The sequence below is a fragment of the Nyctibius grandis genome, chromosome 2 (assembly GCF_013368605.1).
Source record: "Nyctibius grandis isolate bNycGra1 chromosome 2, bNycGra1.pri, whole genome shotgun sequence".
Classification (NCBI taxonomy): Eukaryota; Metazoa; Chordata; class Aves; order Nyctibiiformes; family Nyctibiidae; genus Nyctibius; species Nyctibius grandis.
Genome location: NC_090659.1, coordinates 96,866,184 through 96,889,016, shown reverse-complemented (window position 1 = coordinate 96,889,016; position 22,833 = coordinate 96,866,184). Strand labels below are relative to the sequence as shown.

The 22,833-nt window shown below is 40.7% G+C and overlaps 1 protein-coding gene across 1 annotated transcript; it reads left to right on the top strand.

The window, feature by feature from the left end:
* Positions 1–915: 915 nt before the first annotated feature.
* ATP7B (ATPase copper transporting beta) lies at positions 916–22,293 on the top strand. The gene is made up of 20 exons (XM_068395319.1): positions 916–2,098; positions 3,665–3,901; positions 5,047–5,210; positions 6,108–6,269; positions 7,188–7,264; positions 7,631–7,805; positions 8,383–8,616; positions 8,839–8,930; positions 9,070–9,197; positions 11,646–11,800; positions 12,008–12,142; positions 12,901–13,095; positions 14,634–14,816; positions 16,302–16,477; positions 17,852–17,988; positions 18,915–19,057; positions 19,756–19,959; positions 20,063–20,180; positions 20,963–21,065; positions 22,029–22,293. Exons 1-20 carry the CDS (start codon positions 919–921, stop codon positions 22,291–22,293), a joined length of 4,263 nt encoding a protein of 1,420 aa, XP_068251420.1. The 5' UTR covers positions 916–918.
* Positions 22,294–22,833: the final 540 nt, after the last annotated feature.

Genomic DNA, 22,833 nt, shown 5'->3' with positions numbered 1-22,833 from the left:
GCCCGTGATCTGACTGAGAGATAGTCCACTCCTGGCTGATCTACTTTGATACTGGCCATTACATCCTGAAAATCAGTGTTGGATCAAACCAGTGAGTTCTTGTAGCTCAATACGTGTTCTTTCTTCGGTGCCTCACAAGGAGGCAGATGAAACTAAACCACAGTGGAAGTATCTGCATATAGTTCTGTGTCTTTTAAAATCTTTGTCAGATATAGACTTTAACTTAAAAGATCTGTAAATATGCAGACAGCCCAGGCCTTTGTGTGCATGCGTACAGCTCTTCAGATATCATGCACCTGGTCTTCCCTGTGCCAGCTTGTTTCAGGCTCCTGGGAAATTCTTGATTCTGTTTTCTGTGGGCTTTTTGTTTTATTTTGTTTTGTTTTGATTTGGTTTGGTTTGATTTGAACTCATGCTGAGCAGTAGCAGGTTGGCCAAACTGAGCCAGCTTCTGACATTTGTGGAGAGGCATTCAGCACGCTCTGTGCTGTGACCCTTTGTGCCAGTGACAGTGTGCTCTGAAGAGCAGGGCTCGGGCTCTTTGGTGAAAGTGCCCCGTGGCTGCAGAGAGCTCAAGTTTTAAATGATTGGATTGGGGTGGGAATATTGATACAATTTTGCTTTTATATCCCCAGTGAATATTTTTTAAATTGCTGCTCAAGAGAAGTGTCAGAAACCTGATTCATAATCGTGGGCATAGCTCACTGGTAATGCATTCAAAGTGGAAGTTAACATTGTGAAGCATTTTGGCAATATAGACTGGCTTGAGGGCACTTCTAGTATGTGCTTGAGAGCACATGCAGAATATTGCTGGTTTTACAGGGCTAAAGATATGTGCATTTTATTTTTATTTTTCCTCTTGCTCCTTAGGTTTTGTCCCACACTGATTCTCCTCCTGGCTGTGAGCTGGAGCCTACAATGAAACACAATTTTGCTTTTGATAACATGGGCTTTGAGGAGGGCTTTGAAACTGTGCCCTCTCCATCTTCCCAAGAACACACTGTGACAGTCAGCATTGTGGGAATGACTTGCCAATCGTGTGTGCAGTCGATAGAAGGCCGAATTTCCAAGGTGAAGGGCATTGTGAGTATTAAGGTCTCCCTTGAACAGAACGACGCTGTAATAAAGTATCTGCGGTTGGAAATAAGTCCTGAACAGATTTGCCAGGAGATTCAGGATATGGGTTTTGATGCCAACATAGCAGAAGAGAGGTTGACAACAGCGACCGTAAATTTGTCGTGCTTGAGAGAAGCAGTAGTTAAGCTTCGGGTAGAAGGCATGACATGCCAGTCCTGTGTCACCAACATTGAAGGAAAGATTAGGAAACTGCACGGTGTGGCAAGAGTCAAGGTGTCACTTGGTAACCAGGAAGCAATTATTGCTTACTATCCTTACATCATTCAGCCTGACGACCTCAAGAGCCATATCAGTAACCTGGGGTATGACTGCACCATTAAAAGTAAATCAGCCCCTTTGAAGCTGCGTGTTCTCGATCGTGAGTGCTTGCAGAATGCAAGCCCCAAGGAGACACCACCGAGTCTCAAGAGTGATGGGGTGGATCTGCTGATCGATGAGAGGAGTGGCACAGCTACAGTGACTGTACAGATAGAAGGCATGCGCTGCAAGTCCTGTGTCAGAAACATTGAAGGAAATATATCAGATCTTCCTGGCATACAAAGTATTAAAGTGTCTTTGGAGCATAAACGTGCTGTGGTACAGTATAGCCCAAATTTAATTCCCCTGTCAGCTTTGCAGCAAGCTATTGAATCCCTTCCACCTGGAAACTTTAAAGTATGCCTCCTTAATGGTTCAGAAGCAAATAAAGGAGCATCTCCATCACCTGCTTTGCTATGCGATCTCTTCAGAGAGCCGCTGCAAGACACAACATTTACGACTGTTATTAGGATTGATGGCATGACCTGCAATTCTTGTGTACAGTCCATAGAAGGGACCATATCACAGAGACAAGGAGTGCAACATATAGCAGTTTCTCTAGCTGGCAGAACTGGAACCATACATTATGATCCAGCTGTTACTAATGGAGAAGAGTTAAGAGCTGCCATAGAAGACATGGGGTTTGATGCTTCTGTGCTGACAGGTAACAGTGTTTTTCTTCCGTGGGTAGGGTGCCAAGCTAGGCTATGCAACACCTGTGTTGAGACTCTCTTCTGGAGAGAAACTCTTAAAACATCACATTGGCATTGTCTTTTCTAAGGGACTGGCCTGATCTGACCTCACTTAGCAAGGGAGAGAGATTTCAGCTGTGAAGTACCTTATTTCAGCCCTTAATAACTGCACTAGTGGGTGGAAGTGTTGAGTTACATTATGAAGCCAAAAGGCTTGGAAGTTGGTACAAGGTCTTTCAAATAGTTGATCCCCTTACCCACTGAAGTAGGTTTCCTCCTATGTCTACAGGCTGCTGTACGTAGATCTATCAAACCAAATGTTTTGATTTATGCTCCAAAATACTAAACCCCACAAACTTAATGAAATCTCTTTAATTTAAACCCACTTTTTACCTAGCTAAAATCTCTTTTAGTGTCCTAATCCTTTGACCTTTATTTCTTGAGTATTTTTACTAGCCCTACTTCACTAAGCCTTACTTAAAACAAGGTAAGTGGCAAGATGCAGATACTCTTTGGTGGGAGCAGGTACTTTCACATGTCAGCTGCAACACAGATTGTACATTTTGTACATGTGCTTAATGTTTAAGAAGTTGCTATGGCGCACAGTCTCCTCTCTAGTGAATTTCAAATGCGGCAATAATTATCTGCTTCAACAGATTTACTTTGAGATACTGATGTAGTTTACCTGGAATGAATTAGTTTGATTGTGATAGACCACATCCTATTAGCTTTTCTCATGGGTCCAATCCCTCTGAATCTGTGGAACTGCTACAGATGAGGAGGAGCCCATATGTGGTGTTTAATTTTGATTTATTTGGTTTTTGATTTGTTGGTGGGAGACCTCCTGATCCATCTGTGGAAAAGGAGGGGTGGCCCTGTGTTTAACATGTTCAGAAGCAACTCTTGCTCCTTTACACAAACCTCTGACCAAGGGAGGCAGTTTGTGAATATGGCTGGAGCTGTTGGTTGTCTTGTTCAGTGTCTGGGAAAGAACAAAAATGATTGCAACAGGCCTGTATTTGTGGAGGTCTTCTGGGTGCTGCAAATCTTTCCACTACTCATTTTGCAGTACTTGCGGTGTAAATATTGTGCCATAAAGAGAAACCTGTTGAGAAACTTGTCCTTTTCCTTGCTTGAGATGAATGCTATGAGTCCTGCATAGATGACAAGGACAGAATGGATATGACCAGACTGCATTCTCTGTGCTGGATAAAGACCGTCTAGATACCAATATATCTCTATTGAGTGGAGGTAGCTGGCAGGTCTAAGCATTGAAATTGGAGGGAATAATTTGCTATCTGAAAGTGGAAAACCAGTTCTGTAGAGTTAAACGGTCATGCATGTGGTGCTGGCGAGTGTATATTGTTATACGCATAGTAACAATCTATATTATTTCCATGAAGAGACCAAGATTACCATGTTACCTTTCAAACAACTAAGAGTCTTTGCATGATTGATAAATGTGACCTGCTTGTAGTTTTACATCATCCAATTCACTGTAAGTAGTGTTTGTTTAGATTGTTGTGCATTTATTCAAGATACTGCTGCTGGAGGACGTAGGCACCAGCCTGATGCCAGCAATGCTGCTGTGCAGCCTCAAGCTTCAGACCCTCCTCACCAAGGCCATCCCTCAGATGCTTTTCCAGACAGTCCTCACCTTGATGGGCCAAACCAGCCCAGCGGAGCGACAGCTGAAAAGTGTTTTTTACAAATCACAGGCATGACCTGTGCATCATGTGTGTCTACCATTGAAAGAAATTTGCAGAAAGAAGACGGTAATAACTTTAAGATTCCTATAATAAGTCTATAAGGGACTATCAGATGGAAAAGGTATTCTATGCAGCTAATGGAAGAGGCTGTGATACAACATCTGGAGGTTAAGTAGACTTAATGCTCTTTCTTAGTGCTAATGTGACTACATCACTGTTTTAACTATCCTACTGCACTGGTGGACAAACCCAATGGACATACTTGTAACAGTAAGTTGTTGTAATGTGATAAAAATTTCAAATAAGGCTCCAGACAAGAACAGAGAAATGGTTCTCATTTTGTTTTCAGGGCCTTATTCCCTTACAGAGCAATCCATCTCTTCCAGAGCTGTTGAGAGCTCTGACACATTTGTGATGTGAAACTTACCCTTCAGGGCACATTTGCACAAGCAGGTACAAACAAATGCGTGGCTCCAGTGCCTGGGTAATTATATTAGCTTAGGCACAGCAAAGCTTATTAGGTTAGAAGTCTGCAGACTGGAGCTGCCTTTCCACTGGCCATATAGAAGATGAACAGATGAGCCTCAGCAATGTCTGATTTAATTTGTGTAGGCATGCCTTTGGAGGGTTGTGCTTATTGAATCCTGCACCTCCAGTCTCCCAGTGATGGTGCCTTGTGATCACTGCCTTGATTTAAAAATCCAAGAAACCATTAGCACTTCAAGGCAATTTTTTTTGCCTGTGATTTTTATGTTTTGCTTTTCAATTCTAAACGTAAATTTCTGTGGTTTTATTTATTTAAAAAAAAAAGGGGAAAAACAAGAGAAGAAAAAGGCCTAGCATTGTGCTGTGGGGTTTGTTTAGGGCTTTCCAAATTTAGAGAGTCCAGGGTGGAGCTTGCAGCAATGAGTGCAAAGATTGCATCTGAACATCCTTTTTGTCTCATTACATCACAGCAAAACTCACCTCCTTCCCTGTGTAACTCATGCAGTTCCTCTCGTTGCTGAAGGGAACGGCAGTGTGGCTGGATCCCAGTAAAAACTTTGCTGTTGTGACTAGGGAACAACACTAGAAGGAGGCAGAGAGAAATCATTAGGCTTATAACATCTCTAAGTTGTTACAGCCCTCACTGACAATCAGTTGTCATATTTTATTTTTCTTCCCCTCAAAGGAGCTATATTATCTAATATTTTTTATTATTGCCACTGCAGGAATTGTTTCAGTGTTGGTAGCACTGATGGCAGGTAAAGCAGAGATAAAATATGAGCCAGCATTCATACAGCCTCCTGAAATAGCACAGCTGATCCAGAATTTGGGTTTTGAAGCTGCTGTCATAGAAGATCAAGCAGAAACAGAAGGAAATGTGGAGCTTCTTGTAAGTCATGTGTATTTCAAATTGTATGTTGGTTTTGGAAGAGTCAGGTCTGGAAGAATAATTTTCTTGCAAATGCTTTTGCTTAAGGAGTTGTGGCTTCAGCAGGTCAGTTCTGGCTGGTGACAATATTTTTTCTTAATTGCTGAAAATGTAAAATCAATTTGTCTTAGAAGAACCTGTCCAAAGGCACTGAAATAAAAAGTGATAGTTGTATGTACAGAATAGACTTTTCTTAGCAAGGAGAAATGAAACAGAACTTTTCTGTGAAGGCACTTCAGTCAACAGTACAGACTCTGAGCAACTGAGAATGTTTCACCAAATACATGTTGATAATGCCTGGGGCTTTGTACAGAGGTCTGAGAACTTTGGGTGAAATTAGTAAATTGTTTATATGAAGGACAGATTCTTCAAAAGTGTGGTTTTATTCTCTGACGTATACCTACTACAAGCCAGATAACAACAGTCTGCAGTTGCGCTAATAGATCAGAAAGTGGGAACGTGCCTTATTGAAGCCACAGGAAAATTTAAGTAAGTGAGGTGAAGTTACACATATAGAGTATGACTTTGGCAATGTTAGTGTAGCTGCTGATAGAACTATATTAGCTATACTACTACAGTTAATACAATATATGAGTGCTGCTATACAAATATACAGCTGTGACTATAACTGCTGGTTGCAGAATTTTATAATAAAAGTGGATAGTTATGTTCTCACCTTTGTTTCATTTAAGACAGCTCTATAAAATCTTCGTGCTGAGGTTTTGGGTCAGTACCAGCAGAGCCTGAATAGTCATTAGTACCTCTGTGACATGGGGAGACCTTGTCTCAAATTCATCCACAAATGTTGCATGAATGTGGGGGACTGCCTACTGTACCTAAATTTGTGTTTTTCTTTAGATTACAGGGATGACTTGTGCTTCTTGTGTTCACAATATTGAATCCAAACTCATGAGAACAAATGGCATATTCTACGCCTCAGTTGCACTTGCTACTTGCAAAGCTCACATCCAGTTTGATCCTGAAATTACCGGACCTCGAGATATTATAAAAATAATTAAGGTAGGCTTTAGAAATTGTTTATGTATGAACAATTATAGGGTGAAGTTAAAAAGGAAATAAAGCAGCTGATATTTGAGAGGTTTCACTGACTTTTGCTGATGACCTGGTAATTGCCATATGTTTTTATGCTCTTGTGGTGAAGCTGCTGTGCTCCACAGTAGTGCATAGTCTCCCAGGTTGTTACTCTAAAAACACACCCTAAAAACTACAAAAAGAAGCCTTTTTTACCTATATCTGGTAAAAGTATCATATATTCATTCTTTGCAGTTCTGTGTGTAGAATCATGTGTCTCTGATTTCAAGTCATTTTTCTGGGGGGGGCGCTGGTTCTACTGCAGTAACTCACTAAAGTGTCAGTCAAAACTGTTTTTTTTGCACATATTTGTTTCTGGGATGCTTTGCCCTGCAGTTTGTTGTTTTACAGGTTTAAATGGATTCTAGCCACTTTGATTTTCAACTGTAGGTGTATCTACTCAACTGTAGTGTTAAGGAGATGCTTGTAAGGTTGACTAGCCCTGTGGCTTGCACACTTTTACCTTCCTTTGTGGTATTTCCCATCTCTCATACTTATTCCAGGGCAGATGAAAGGTCATAAATTTCCCTTGAGGAGGAGGGCAGCAGAACTCCAGTTGTCAGTGGGAGCTTCCTGTGCTCAAGAAACTTGGGACACATTGCATCTATACACTGCCTCCATGTATATGTAGCAGAAAACCTTTGCAGTCTGCATTTTGAGTACTCTCTGAAATATCCTCTCATGTTGGCAGGATCTAAAAATAAATAAGAAGTTGGCATTTATTAAATACAGAACAGTGTCCTTTTCTGACATTTCTTCTGGAAGTACTGTCATTTAAATATGTTATAAGTAATATGGTTAGTTTGATCAAAATTAACGCATCTTTCCTCCCCTTTCAATAAAAAGGAAATTGGCTTTCATGCTTCCGTGGCTAGAAGAGTTCCAAATGCATGTAACCTGGATCATAAAAAGGAAATACAGCAGTACGTGTTTCTCTTTCTCTCTCACTAATGAACATGTATAGATCATCTCTTGTAACTCACCTCCCCCCACCTTCCCAGTTAATTTAGCTTATCCTTGTGTAAAGCAAATTTAATTTTACGATTTGCCATTTGGCTCAAGTACTTTTATTACTTTCATTAGTTTCATTTTTTAACTGATAGAAGTCTATACAGTTAAACATGTAGGAGACACTGAAACTGTCCAGAAGTGTTGGATCTTTCCCAAATATCCCAAAGCTGTGTGTTAGTACAGTACTAATACCCCAAGCTCTGCACTGCAAGCACGCTGTTTGGCCTGGGTACTGTGGGGTGTATGACAACCATGGATTTACAGCTTCTACTTTTCAGGTGGAGGAAATCTTTCTTGTGCAGCCTACTGTTTGGTATCCCGGTCTTAATCCTAATGATTTATATGCTAATACCCAAAGGTGAGCACCATGGGTCTATGGTGCTGGAACAGAATCTCATTCCTGGATTGTCTATTTTAAATCTTCTCTTCTTTGTCCTGTGCACTTTTGTTCAGGTATGTCCGCAGTACTTCCTAGGGGTTTGCTTTCTATTCATCTCCCATTTATGTAACCTGGTGTAATAAAGACAGGAGACTGGAAAGGTTTAGCAGATTAGCCCTGCCCTCTTGTCTGTACCACCTACGCAGAATGAAGTGGCACTTTTCTGCAAGTTATCCATTCTGTAATTGCTCACAGCACTTGCTCCTGCTAAACTTGTGTCAGATAGTTTTCCAAGTGGAGAAGGTAATGTTAAAATGAAGAAATACCTGGTCAGCTGCAAATTAATTGGGTAGCTATAGGTAAATCCCTTCAACTTATGTGCCTATTTTACTTTGCATTGCTGAGGAAAAGGATGATATTTAGCTGGCAGAGTTGTTTTGAGAACAAGGAAGGGCGAGTGAGAGGATGACAATGGAGTTAGCCTCCTAGCAGACCACTCCACTGAAGTTATATCAATATAAAATTTACATGGGACAGCAATGCCTTCCCTTATCTACTACGTGTTTATAATTCTGCTATAGGCAATATTATGTACTCTCTGCTGTCACTGCTGTGATCTTAATGTGCGTCTGTCCGTGCTTACACCAACAGTTTCTTGGTGGATGGTATTTTTACATACAAGCTTACAAATCACTGAAGCACAAGACAGCCAATATGGATGTGCTCATCGTTCTGGCCACGACGATTGCTTATGTGTATTCGTGTGTGATCCTGCTGGTAGCGATAATTGAAAAGGCGGAGAAAAGCCCTGTCACTTTCTTTGACACCCCTCCGATGCTGTTCGTGTTCATTGCCCTTGGGAGATGGCTGGAACACATAGCAAAGGTAATTCATCTTCATGCTAATTATTGTGTATTTATGATGAGAGTAGAAAAACTATTCAGAGAAAATCTGAGTCAGATGTTTCTGATGTAGCCTTGTCATGGTTTAAAGGGCCAAACCAGGACAAGCCTGTATTATACAAGGTCATTTAGAATTCATTGTGTTAAGTTGACATCAGCATTTATATATCTCAATATATCTTAAACATTTATCTCTGTTTCTTAGAGTAAGACTTCAGAAGCTTTGGCTAAACTTATATCTCTTCAAGCCACAGAAGCCACTGTGGTGACTCTTGGACCTGACCACTCTATCGTCAGGTATATCTTTATGAACCAAAACCCGTTGAGCCTGCCTGGTTGCACAGACGAGGCTTGATGCAGTTAATGTGAAATCATCATTATTCTTTTGAAGCTGATGGTGTAAATAATCTGTCTGTTCTACTTGGGTCTTTTGCAGGGAGGAGCAGGTAGCTGTTGAACTGGTTCAAAGGGGTGATATTGTAAAGGTTGTTCCTGGTGGAAAGTTCCCAGTGGATGGAAAGGTCATTGAAGGGAGTTCCATGGCAGATGAGTCTCTCATTACTGGTAACTTCCCTTACACATATGCAAAGAAGTGAAATCCTCTAGAACACTTTCTTACAAGAAAAGAGAGCTGACCCAAGCCAAAAGCTGCTGTCTAAATAACCTCCCACCTTAATGGACTCTGTGCCTGGCCTTTGTGAGCTTGTATCCAAATCCCACGTCTGCACACAACCTAAAAACTGAAGAATTTCCCCTGAGTTTAATCACTTTTACTAACGTACTGATGGGATGTGTAGAGTCTAAACACTACTGTCATTATTCCAGGGATCTGGTGGGAGTTTCCCCTGGAATGTATTTGTAGAGATGGTACCTTCTCACAAATAACTTCTAAAGGGCGTTGGGGAAATACTGCTGAGATGTTGGGGTGTGTATGCATGGGCACTGAACAGGGCTTCTGACAGGGATCTCCCAGTGAGCAAGAAGAGGGAAAGAAAGCCTCGTGACTGGATGCTCATTAAGGGTCATGGGACTTTTTCACTGCTTTTGAAATTTTCATTTCATTCTGTAAATATAATAAGGATGTACTGCATCATGCAATTCGTTTCTTATAAATAAGGCAAAGGATATAAAAACTTTACATTGGCATTGGTTTACTTGTTTCAGCTATGTATTTATTTTGCTTGGGGTACAGGGACACCCTTGGTTTAAGAGAACCAGTCATTATCACTAATCCTAAAAACAGAGAAACTAAAGATTTTGTAGAGCTAGTATTCTTGGAGAGGCAGCGTGAGAACAGGAGCTTTGCCACATAGGCAACTTTTCTAGACTTTGAAAACTGAGGGTGGTGGAAAGAAAGGCAGATTGCTCAAACTCCCATTGCTATGCAAAGTATTAATTGGGGAAATTCTTAGCAGTTCCTTTTACAATCATTTTACTCCTGGCCCTTTTGAGGGATGGCGTACTGGAGGGTTGGGACCAAGGAAACAGCATTTACTTTAAAACTAAACCTAGAAAAAAGTTTATAGAAGTATGACAGCACTTATACATGTCTTCACTAGACAGAGATATAGAATACGTGATTTCTTGTCATTATTGCTTAGCATGCTGAGTCTCACCTCTGTGCCTGGCAAGATCATGGAGCAGATCCTTCTGGAAACTATACTAAGGCACATGGAAAATAAGGAGGTGATTGGTGACAGCCAACATGGCTTCACTAAGGGCAAATCGTGCCTGACAAATTTGGTGGCCTTCTACGACAGGGTTACAGCGCTGGTGGATAGGGGAAGAGCAACTGATGTCATCTACCTGGACAAAGCATTTGACACTGTCCTGCATGAAATCCTTGTCTCTAAATTGGAGAGACATGGACTTGATGGATGGATCACTCAGTGGGTAAGGAATTGGCTGGATGGTTGCACTCAAAGAGCTGGATGGTCGCACTCCAAGTGGAGACCAGTGACGAGTGGCGTTCCTCAGGGGTCGGTATTGGGACCGGTCCTGTTTAACATCTTTGTCAGCGACATGGACAGTGGGATTGAGTGCGCCCTCAGCAAGTTTGCAACGACACCAAGCTGTGTGGTGTGGTTGACATGCTGGAGGGAAGGGATGCCATCCAGAGGGACCTGGACAGGCTTGAGAGCTGGGCCTGTGCGAACCACATGAAGTTCAACAAGGCCAATTGCAAGCTTGGGGCAATCCCAAGCACAAATACAGGCTGGGTGGAGAATGGATTGAGAGCAGCCCTGAGGAGAAGGACTTGGGGGTGATGGTTGATGAGAAGCTTGACATGAGCCGGCAATGTGCACTTTGCAGCCCAGGCGGCCAACCGTATCCTGGGCTGCATCAAAAGCAGCATGGCCAGCAGGTCGAGGGAGGTGATTCTGCCCCTCTGCTCCGCTCTTGTGAGATCCCACCTGGAGTACTGCGTCCAGCTCTGGGGGCTCCAACATAAGAAGGACATGGAGCTGTTGGAACGAGTCCAGAGGAGGGCCACGAAGACGATGAGAGGGCTGGAGCACCTCTCCTATGAAGACAGGCTGAGAGAGTTGAGGCTGTTCAGCCTGGAGAAGAGAAGGCTCTGGGGAGACCTTCTAGCAGCCTTCCAGTACCTGAAGGGGGCCTACAGGAAAGCTGGAGAGGGACTTTTTACAAGGGCGTGTAGTGATAGGATGAGGGGTAACGGTTTTAAACTGAAAGAGGAGAGATTTAGATTAGATATTAGGAAGAAATTCTTGACTGTGAGGGTAGTAAGACACTGGCACAGGTTGTCCGGAGAAGTTGTGGATGCCCCCTTCCTGGCAGTGTTTAAGGCCAGACTGGATGAGGCTTTGAGCAACCTGGTTGCAGAGGGGTTGGAACTAGATGATCTTTAAGGTCCTTTCCAACCCAAACCATTCTATGATTCTATGATTCTATGCTGATTTTGCCAGGATACAAAATGCTGTGTGCTAATGAACCATGTTCACTATTATTACGGGTATTGTATCATTTGTTCTTACCTTTTCTTTCTAGGGGAAGCTATGCCAGTCACTAAAAAGCCTGGGAGCACAGTGATTGCTGGTTCTATAAATGCACACGGCTCAGTTCTTGTTAATGCAACTCATGTTGGTAATGATACCACTCTGGCACAAATTGTGAAATTGGTGGAAGAAGCTCAAATGTCAAAGGTAAAAATAATACAAAAGAAAAACTTATTTACAGATTTTGTTTATATAAGAAAAAGATTCTATATTTTTTATATATTTACTTGTTTAACTGCGTTTTTCCAGACTTCAAAAAAGAATCAGATGAAGAACATTAGATATTTTCATGAACTCTGCATGCTTATGTGTTTTGATCATAAACATACAAATACATGTTTTTCTTTTTTATAGGCACCCATCCAGCAACTGGCAGATAAGTTTAGTGGATATTTTGTTCCATTTATCATCACCATTTCAACAGTGACATTGATAGCATGGATCACAATTGGTTTTATAAATTTTGATGTTATTGAAAAATACTTTCCTGTAAGTAATTTCATTAAGAGCTGGATTTTGGTGTTAGGGTATCTTCCAGTGTAATTAACATACCTTCTGTGTGTAGGGTTTGTTGTTGCAACCTGGCAAATACTTTTGTGCAATGTGGTGTTTTCTAAACAGAGCAGATAGATAGATAGATAATTACACTGATTACAATCTATCTGCAGGTATAAATATACCTTTGCATTTATCCCTTAGTTCTGCATGGAGTTCCTATAAACTGAAATTATTGGCAGTCTTTCTGGAATAAACATGATGTATCGCTGCATTGCAAGGAGCTGAGCCATTCCTATCATGCCTGAAATTTTTTTGGACATCCTTGTTGCTGATGGCAGATAGTGGGTTTGGCTTTAGAAAGAAGACGAGCTTCTGTTATCTTTAGGATGCGTATTTGATGTGTTCAGGAACTGTGGGGATCTACCTGGAAATAGGGTTCTCCTTTGCTAAGCTATAAAGAAAATGCCAGTAAGTTATATTGTCATTTGTGAGCCTGAGAGCAGAGTCAAGCATATATGTGCTTGAGCAGAAAAAAAAGCCAGAATATACTGCCATAAACAATTCATAACATTGACCTTTCTCTACCATCACAGTAACAATAATAGATTGTTTTCTATACTGGAGGTTCCCAGGTAAATGTGGGTTTTTTTTAAATTGCTATGATTGATTGTACATCTATGTTATCTTCCATCAACAATCACACATCTCTTTCTTTCTTTTTTTTTCCCCTCTCTTCCCTCTTCTTGCAGAATCAGAACAAACACGTTTCAAAAGCTCAACTAATACTGAGGTTTGCATTTCAAACCTCAATCACTGTGCTGAGCATTGCATGCCCCTGTTCTTTAGGCTTGGCTACCCCCACAGCTGTGATGGTGGGCACAGGAGTTGCTGCGCAGAATGGTATTCTCATCAAAGGTGGAAAACCCCTGGAAATGGCACACAAGGTTAATAGTTCATTCTGTACTTGTGTAGCTTACCCAGCTGTTGCTACATGAAATATAATTTCCCAGAAAATCCTGCTGGTCCAGAGAAAGACTGCACAGTGTTGTTCAGTTTTTGTTCTATTGGTTGCTGCTCATTAAGGTAAAGAAGACAGATCTGACCTTCTTTCTTCAAAGTAGTCACAGCAAAGTGTTGAGAGCCAACAGTTCCTGCAGTCTCATGCCAGTGAGGCTGCTAAGCTTCTGCATGACCTCAGAGATTGCTGACTTTTTCACTCTCTTTACCTCTTGTGCAAAAAAGCCCAATAATCCAGTGTTTTCTTTCTTTCCTCAGAGGGCTGTTGTGAAATGTATATTGTTCATGATCAATATTTTAAAATGTAGGACGTAAGAGAAAAACAGAATGATATGAAGTTGTTTTATTATATAGAAAAAAAAAAGATGGAAGGGAGGCAGAAAAAGCCCATCAAAGACAGAAAACTGATGAAAAGACAAGGAGGATGTTGAAGGAGGAGGAGATTTGACATGTCCACAGCCAGTGAAAAGAATGAGTTCAAACCATGCTATGGCAGACTGGATTAGACATAGGCAGAACATTTTAAGTGAAAAGGATTGTAAGAATAAGTTAATCAGACTGATAATTCTTATTCTTACTGGACATAATAAAGCAGGGACCAGAAGTTTTTCCAAGGAACTGCAAAAAACAAAAAAATGACTGCTAATTAGTGTCAGGACTTTTTACCTTTTGAATCTAAGTGAGGCTAGAGTCAGGGCTTGGAAAATTAGGTGACCTGTTGGATTCTACAAGGTTAGTGGGTTGGAATAGCTGGAAATGGAAATAGTGCCTACTTCGTTGAGTTTTTTGGTTCGTGTGTTTCTCTGTGCTGTGTTTATTTTCAGGATTAGAATTGACTTAAGCTTTGGGTTTCAATGTGTGTGGGGCTGTGTTTTTTGGTTCATTCCCAATTCCTCAAGACCCATTGGGCTTGCTAGCAAGTGATTGCTGAATGTGGTGAATAGCCTGAGGTTGGTTTTGGTTAGGTTGCTGCTTCTGGAACTTGTTGCAGCTTCTTGCACTCTTCCCACCTGCTCTATCACCAAATAACTTCCTGAGTCCTCTTTCCTCAATGCTATTGTTAATTGTTTAGAACAGCATTCGTAAAAGCCCTCCTTGCATCATATACCTTGTGGTAAAAGTGATTAAGGTGCCATTACATGAATCCTGTGTGCGAATACATACACGCACACACAAATGACAGTACAAGTCCTGCAATGACTCTGTTGTCTGAGATCCTGATATAGGGATCGGATGATGTTGTAGCTTCAGTGAAATCACTGTATGGGGTATGAATAAGAAAGCATAAGGAGACCTACTGTACAGATAGTTCAAGGTACATACAGGAATCCCTACTTTTGTAGGATTATTCTGTCTTGGATATAGTCAACTGATTATTAAAGTCTTGCCTGTATTTATGTGCCTAAAGCATATGAGCATCCCTGTGTTCACAGGGCTTAGGCAGTAACTGGTTTATTTCTTGCAGATCAAGACTGTAATGTTTGATAAAACTGGGACCATCACCTGCGGAGTTCCTAAAGTCATGAGGGTGCTTTTGCTGGGAGACACAGCTGTGCTCTCTCTGAAGAAGGTACTGGCAGTGGTTGGCACTGCAGAAGCCAGCAGCGAGCATCCTTTAGGAGTGGCAGTCACTAAATATTGCAAAGAGGTACGTAACCTTCCTATTTCATCTAAGGCCTGGAGGGATCTGGCAGACTTTATGATTGTGCATCTTAGTCTGGACAATACTAGAAGGCATATTCTAAGCTTTGCTTTTGTGCTAATGCTGTGAAGTTCTCAAGCAAGACCTTACAAATTTTTTCTTGAACTAGTGGGAAAATAAGGATTGTGGAATATGTGCAGGAGGAATACTTATGCTTAAAATAGCATTGTGAAGCAAATGTGTGTGGTGACATTTCGTATGTTACCTGACTGTAGTCACTTCTATTAGTCACTTGCTTATCTGAATAGATTAGGCAAAAAGCTTTAAAACCTGAATATTAAACTGTGATATTTGTGAATTTTGCAAATTAATTAATAGATTACTCAAGTCTTTGTGAATTTTTGAAATCTTCAAAGGTCATTTATATATTCCATGTTGCCTCAAATGTTTCAGGAAGAATTAAAGCACAAATAGTAACCAAAATAGGAAGCCTGGTTTAAACAAAAAATTTCTTTCTGCTAAGACAAGTCATTAATTGCTTTATGGAAAAATTCATTGGCAAGAATATATCAAACTTCTTAGTGATAGATCTTTCAGTGGGAAAATTTAGAAGTTAACATATAAATTTAGAAGAAAAAAGAGAGTACGGGTAATGATTCAGTTGCCTCTCTTGTATTTTACATTTTCTTGTATTTTACATTTTAGTACACTTCTGTAGTCATCCCATGCACCAGTTCTTACTGGATCATGGCTTATAGGAATTGCAATGCTATACTGTTTGCTAATATTCTTACCACCTGCCTTATTATCCCTGTACTGTAAGAAGGTCACTGAAAGGTATATGTAATTCCAACTTCCAGAGACAACCCAGAATAACTTGTTTATAAATGAATATTTTCTCCATTCTTTTTGTAACTCATAGGGTCCTGGTAATCCATTTTCTCATCTTGAATGTACACACTGGCTTTTCTCTCTCTAACTAAATTGAAACACCCAGTTTCCTTATCATCCAGCCAGATCACTCCAGGAATTAGATACAGTTTTTCACTGTACCTTTACCTATATATGAAAGGTCTGATCCCCCACAGACAGTTGTCTGTGAGGTTAATTAGAAGTTGCTTCTTTTCAAAATCTGTCTGACTTATTGTTATAGTATTTCTCTTTAGTTCCTAGTCTTGGCTGAGGTGATGAACCACCAATGTAACTGCTTCATCCTTGAACTACCAGGAAAAGCTGTCCTTTATGGTTTGCTGGTGCTAGGGCTGAGAACTGGATGTAATCTGTATGGCTGCCCCTTTCTAGAAGTCTAAACCATAGGACATCCCAAACATCCTTATTTTTAGTTCTGCACTACTGATACTCCATGCTGCTTTTCAGTCGGTCAGCCATTGTCAAGAGGAGGAATGAGGCCTCTTTTTGGCAGGAGTTATCTAGCATTTGTACCCCACATGGGCAGCACAAACTGATGATGAACTCTGGTTACATCTGCAGGAGCTTGGCACTCAGAGCCTGGGATACTGCACCGACTTCCAGGCAGTCCCGGGCTGTGGCATCAGCTGCAAAGTCGGAGGTGTTGAGCCTGTCCTGGGCATGGCCGAGGAGGGTCTCGATAAGCTGGACGCTAACAGGAGCAGGGACAGCAGTGCTCCTCTGGGAGATAATGCACTGATCACACTCTCTGAATCACCTGGTATGTCTGCCCCCAAAGTGACCACCAGTCGCAATGTGAGGGCAAGTGAAACAACAGTGTTGACCACTGTAAAACAATCGTATTGAACTAGGAACAACAGAAAGGTGGATTTATGGCAGAAGGAGGCAAAGAACGTGAGGGACAAAAATGTGCCTTAACAAAAATTGAAGCATTCTCTTTTGCCTACTCTCAATCTCTCTGCAATTCAGAAACCTAAATAAGAATTTAGATGCTACATTGATGGGTACGTGAAAAGTTCATACAATACATAGGCAATTAGGCATACCCAGCAATGTTCCTTTTGGATAGAAGAATGGTTCAGCAGAGAGCAAAGTTTGCCAGTTAGCATTATCTTCCCATTTAGAGTAGTTAGTTACCTTTAACATATGTTCTCTTACTGCTACTTTTGTATCCTAGCCTTCAGTTCCATATTAACTTGGACCTTTTGATTTCTGTTCATGTATCTCTCAAGGCACTCTACTTTTAAAAAAAATCTATTCAGCAGATGCACAATAAAGCATGTTATATCTGCAAAACAAGTTTCAGTGCCTGATGTTTTTGATTAGGCTAATACATTTGTTTTTGTTTCAGGCTCTGTGGAAGCCACTTTGCTCTTTTGTAGTGTAGGAGAGAAAGGAAAAGTATTTAAAGCTTTCCTTAAGAAGCTCATCGGTTCTCTTCAGATGACTGTGGCTCTCCTGACCTTTTTGAGACAGCTATTAGAAGAATTAAATAAAATAAGAACTTTAATCATCAGAACTGTGCCATTTGTGAATGGTGTTAATGTAATATTTTCTCACCTGCTTCATACCGCTCTTGTGAAGTTGGACTGAATTCATAATGAGGAGCTCTACATACTGTTTCATTGTTTGTTAGAACAAAACTACTTTTTTTTCTTGCCAGTAATAGCCTTTACATTTAAAAGAAGTCATTAGTTGTGAGAACAAAGCAGCATGGCATTTATGAAATGTGCATACTGCGCTTATCCAGAAAAACAACGCCAACTGGCAAAGGCAAATACAGGCAAATTAAGTTCATGACGCAGTTCTGTGTAGAAACAGGCACAGATTGAGTCTTGAAGGAGAAAAGTTTTATGAGGCTGTCTTCAGGTAGTGCCTATGCATTTTTGTTTGGCCATAACAGCAGCACTTCAAGAAGACTAATTCTGTTTATGTCTTGGGAGTGACCATTGCCAGTCCAGAACACAAAAAAAAAATTAGGAAAACCTCTTCAGAATATCTTTCTATAGCTAATGCAGACTGACATTGTCATCCTTTAACGTCTCTGTTTTGTGTTCACTATTTCTGAGTTGCTCATTTTTCTTTTTGTCTGTGCCCAAAGGTCCATCATCTTCTCATACATACTCGGTGTTGATTGGAAATCGTGAGTGGATGCGACGCAATGGCTTGCATATTGCAAATGATGTAAATGATGCAATGACAGACCATGAAATGAAAGGACAGACTGCCATACTAGTGGCTATAGATGGTAACTGTTGTTCTTTGGAGTGACTTAATAAATATCAGTTGATTCTACCATGGAAAGGATAAAAACAAACTCTGGATCAATTGATCAGTGGCTTAGTGTCAAGAAGCTACTAATCTTTTAGTGCAGAACTGCTTGTGAACTGCAAAGTATCAGGGTGTTCTTAAAAGAAGCTTTCACCTCAGAATAGTATTTATAAGATTTTGTTGGGTAGTTTTTAATTTAAGTATTAATTTCTGAACCTCCTGTTGTCTAGGACTGTTGTTCAGAAAAGCAGTGCCAGTGCAGTGCCATGTCCCATCCTGACTTTGTATCATTTAAGGTTCACAGGCCAACCTAGTACATCACTGATTTCAAAACAGTTCATGAATAAACATGATGATTCCTTAAATCATTCAAGTATAATAGATTAGACTAAAGAGGTTTTGCCAGAGGGGTTCTGTTCTGTGCTATGCAGAAAGAGATCCCAGACAATACCTTAATATGGGAAGCTGCTGTAATGGTGATAGATTTCCAGTGCATCTGTGATCTTGAAATGGGGCCTCTGATTCAATTACTGAATAAACATTCCTGGTGTTCCTACAGAGCAATTTTGAGCGGCATTTGCATGTTTCAGCCTGTCCATACCATAAAACCTAGAAGTCAGGCATGTTTAAAAACTACCCTTTTCTTCTCCCCTTCCTCCTGGTCCCTAAATATCACAGATGTTTGTTGTTCCATCTGAACCAGATCAATGAGAAAAGTGTATGTGTAAGAAAGAGACCATAACTTAGAAAACTGTAGACAGTTGTTCAGGCTTATGAGTGCCAATATTGCCCAGAATGTTTTATTTCACAAGCCGTCATGGTGTGATGGAGAGGGAGTCCTGTTCTCTTGCTGCCACTTTGCCTCCCACATCTCTCTCTAACAGAGGACGTTTCTTTGTGCAGGCTTGTTGTGTGGAATGATCGCAATAGCAGACACTGTCAAGCAGGAGGCAGCCCTTGCTGTACACACGCTGAAAAACATGGGAATAGATGTGGTGCTTATAACGGGGGACAACAGAAAAACTGCAAAAGCCATTGCTACTCAGGTATCTGCTTCTTTGCGTTTCAAAAAAATATATGAGGTTCTAAAGCTCTGCTTATGCTAGTGAATTCGGAGCAGGAGCTCAGAGTTTCCCTGGATACATTAAGTGAAGACTAACTTTTATTGAATTGAACTGAAAATCAGGTTGGGTCCTATGGCATAGTAAAGGCCAGTGACTGCATTAAGATCCCACTGAAGACAAGCAGTCAGTACTCCTCCAGAGGTACAGAGTTTCTTGCAGTAATTAGTCCGTTGCTGAACTGAAGCCTCCTGCTTCCCTTCACTGAAGGGCAGTAGTGTTTGGTTAGTGACAAAGGAAAGTTCCTTTAAGGTCGAGTCCTGTTCACAATAAGGGAAGTGGTGATTTTTCATTATCTTTAAGGGTAACATAGTAAAAAGAATAAGAATTATTGTTAAGAAACATAGCAGTCTAAAAAAAGGTTGGGTTTGTATGAGATTTCCTTGATCTCAAACTATAAATGTTGCTCCAAAGGCAAAGCCAAATTCTCACTCTGCCTTGCTGCATTTCCACTCTCTCCATCTTCATTTCCAAGTATTTCCACTTCATTTGCAAGTATTGCCTCCACTGGAATCAGTTTGGTTGATCTATCTTGTTTCCCCTTCACCCAGAACAGCAAATGGCTCTTCCTTTCAGCATGAAGCATATCACCAACTGGGGTGTGTTTCTTTCTTTGTACATAGGTTGGGATCAAAAAAGTCTTTGCTGAGGTTCTTCCTTCTCACAAGGTTGCAAAGGTCCAGGAGCTCCAAAATGGGAAGAGGAAGGTTGCGATGGTTGGTGATGGAGTCAATGATTCCCCTGCACTAGCCAGGGCCGACGTTGGAATTGCAATTGGAACAGGCACCGATGTTGCCATTGAAGCAGCAGATGTTGTTCTTATCCGAGTGAGCACAGTTTTGACCTGTCCTCTTTTATCACTGACACTCCTCTGGTTTGGTATTCTGAAGACTGAGTGTGGAAAACTTTCAATGCTCTTCTGTCTTGCAGAATGACTTGCTGGACGTAGTTGCTAGTATTCACTTATCAAAGAGAACGGTTCGAAGAATACGAATAAATCTGATTCTTGCCTTAATTTATAATCTGCTTGGAATACCCATAGCAGCAGGTATGTGACTGCCAGAGCTCAGCTTGTCGAAGACAGCAGCACAGTTGAGCTCTGTGGTGCCTCTCGCAGGGTTTCCTGCTCAAGGAACCAAAGAGAAGTTCCTAGAGTATTTAAAACTTGGCAGGAGGACAAAATAAATACATACTTTTTTTTTTTCGCAAGTTGTAGAAAAAAAACTTTATTCCCCGAATTTTAAACTCTTAGGAATAAATTCTTATATGATGAAATTAAAACCATGCTCTTATTTCACATAGCAGTACCTGGGGATTAGTTTCTGTATATTCAAACCCAGCTCTAATCAGAGGTACAATCCCACTTTTGCTCTCTCTGTTATTCACCCTGAATCACACATTTTCTCTCCTACTACTTGCATTCTCTCTGCTTCTGTCAGACATCTTCTCATGTTCCAAATTCCTCCTTAAAACTTACTTCAAGCATTCCTCCTTTTCTTTATAAGTGACTTCTCCACCCTTTGCCTGGACTATTGCCTTGTCTTTCTGTTGCTTTTGCTTTGTTTCATATGTGCAGAATAGCTGGAAGAGACAAATAATCTTACCTTGTGGCTGCAGTCTTGTAGCTGAGTTGGTGCAAAGGTCATCCCTTGCAACAGAAGGGACATATTTAAAAATAAGTGAGTAAAAATGTATCAGTGTAATTGTGTTTATGGAGGTCTCAGCAAATCATGGTGTAGCATTGCTGGTCTGTTCTATGATACACGGGGACAGAAATGTCTGTATTGGGACAGGCGCCTCTGGCTGATGTCCATATGTTTTTTTTGCTAGGTGTGTTCATGCCTGTTGGCCTCGTGCTTCAGCCTTGGATGGGATCAGCTGCAATGGCAGCTTCTTCTGTGTCCGTTGTGCTGTCTTCCCTGCAGCTGAAATGGCAAGTTGTCTTATACTAAGCAATCAGGGAACCGTAGGCAGGACTGCTGCTGGAACTCAAGTGAGACGTTACTTTGGGCTTTGTACACCTACAAGTACCTGACAGTCCTTTATCTTGGGGTTGTTCTGTCTAATCCTTGGCTCCAAAAGAGGCAGATGTCACTATTATGAACACACCTGGACTAAGACTACACTGAGCATTCTTTAACTAGCAGCTAAAAGTGTGACTGGATGCCACCTGGGCACCTGTGTTGGAGATCTAGTTCAATACCAAGTGAGGTAATGATCAGTACTGGTTTTGCTGTGAATATCAAGTGAACAAATCATTCAAAAGACAGTTCTTCATAATGTAGCAGTAGATGTTTTTTAAAATATTTGTATCTGGTTTTATTTTTTTGTCTATTTAATTTAGCCAGAGAGAAACAGAGAAGCAGTGTGTTTATTCTTTTGCACCTTGCTACAGATAAAGTATCTTGCTCTATTTTTTTGGAAGTGAACTAATTTCTGAACTATAACAAGGTTTTTCAAATTCTATTAATTTTTTTATGCTACATTTTTTGGGTGCCCTTTTTTGGGTGCAGTTACAGTGGACCTGTTTTTAATAGCATTGTGAGCAAACGTCTTTTAAAAATAAGACTTTTTATGGTGTCTGAAATTAGTCCAAGCCTTCAAATATTTCTACTGTAGCTGAGGTCTTCTGTAGTGTATAATATAGTATAGTACAGTACAGTGTAGTATATTCAGCAAATTCATAATTTTTCTTAAATAACCTCACTTTGAGAGTCACTCTCTTTTACTATTGAAATGTTTTAATGCTGTGTGACCAGTATTCTTTGCCATTAACATTGTGTCTGAAGTGCAGGTAACATTTAGGTTATCAGAAGTTTCTGATTTGTTCTAATGCCGAAGTCTCTTCTACACATTGACCTCTGGTACTAAACATCTTTTTTCTTTCTCTTCTTAGTTATAAGAAGCCAGACACAGAAAGTTATGAAGCACAAGCTCAAGGCCACATGAAGCCACTTACTCCTTCCCAAATCAGTGTTCATATTGGAATGGATGACAGGAGGAGGGATTCATCCAGACTGGCTCCTTGGGATCAGATTAGTCAAGTGTCTCTCTCTTCCTTGACCTCAGACAAGCTGCCGAGACGTAACGGTTTTGTTGAGGAGGAAGGGGACAAGTGGTCATTGCTCATGAATGGAGGGGATGAAGAACAGTACATCTGAAGCACTGTATTCTTAGTATAACAGGAAACATTCCTCCTCAGCAGTGATGGGAGAGACAGAGTTACATCATCAAAAACTTCAAGGTTGTAAGTGAAGTTGTTCCTTTAGCTCACAAAACAATTGCAACTCAGTTTGATGTCGAGTTGTATGGATTGTGGATTTTTTCAGGTCACCAGTTATTTCTAGTCATGGAAAGAATCTGTGGCTCTATGATGAACTGGCTCCTTTGCACACAGCGATTAGTGAAATAACATAAAATTGTGATTTTCAGAGTCTAAAAGAGTTTCTCTCTTCTGGATTGTTTGCTGGGCACAAAATTTCATACTTTTCACTATTTTTAACTTTATTCTTTCAAGAGCACATGAAGCAAAACTGTTTTCAGAGTTACAAAATATTAATTTCTGTGTCCAAGTGAAAATATCCACAGCATAAGCAGCATAGTGCTCAGAAGTTATATTTTTACACAGAATCCTAACTAGTCACATCACTGTGAGAACGCTTTGTATTTAGGATTCATGTGCATCTCTTTGGACCAAAAAT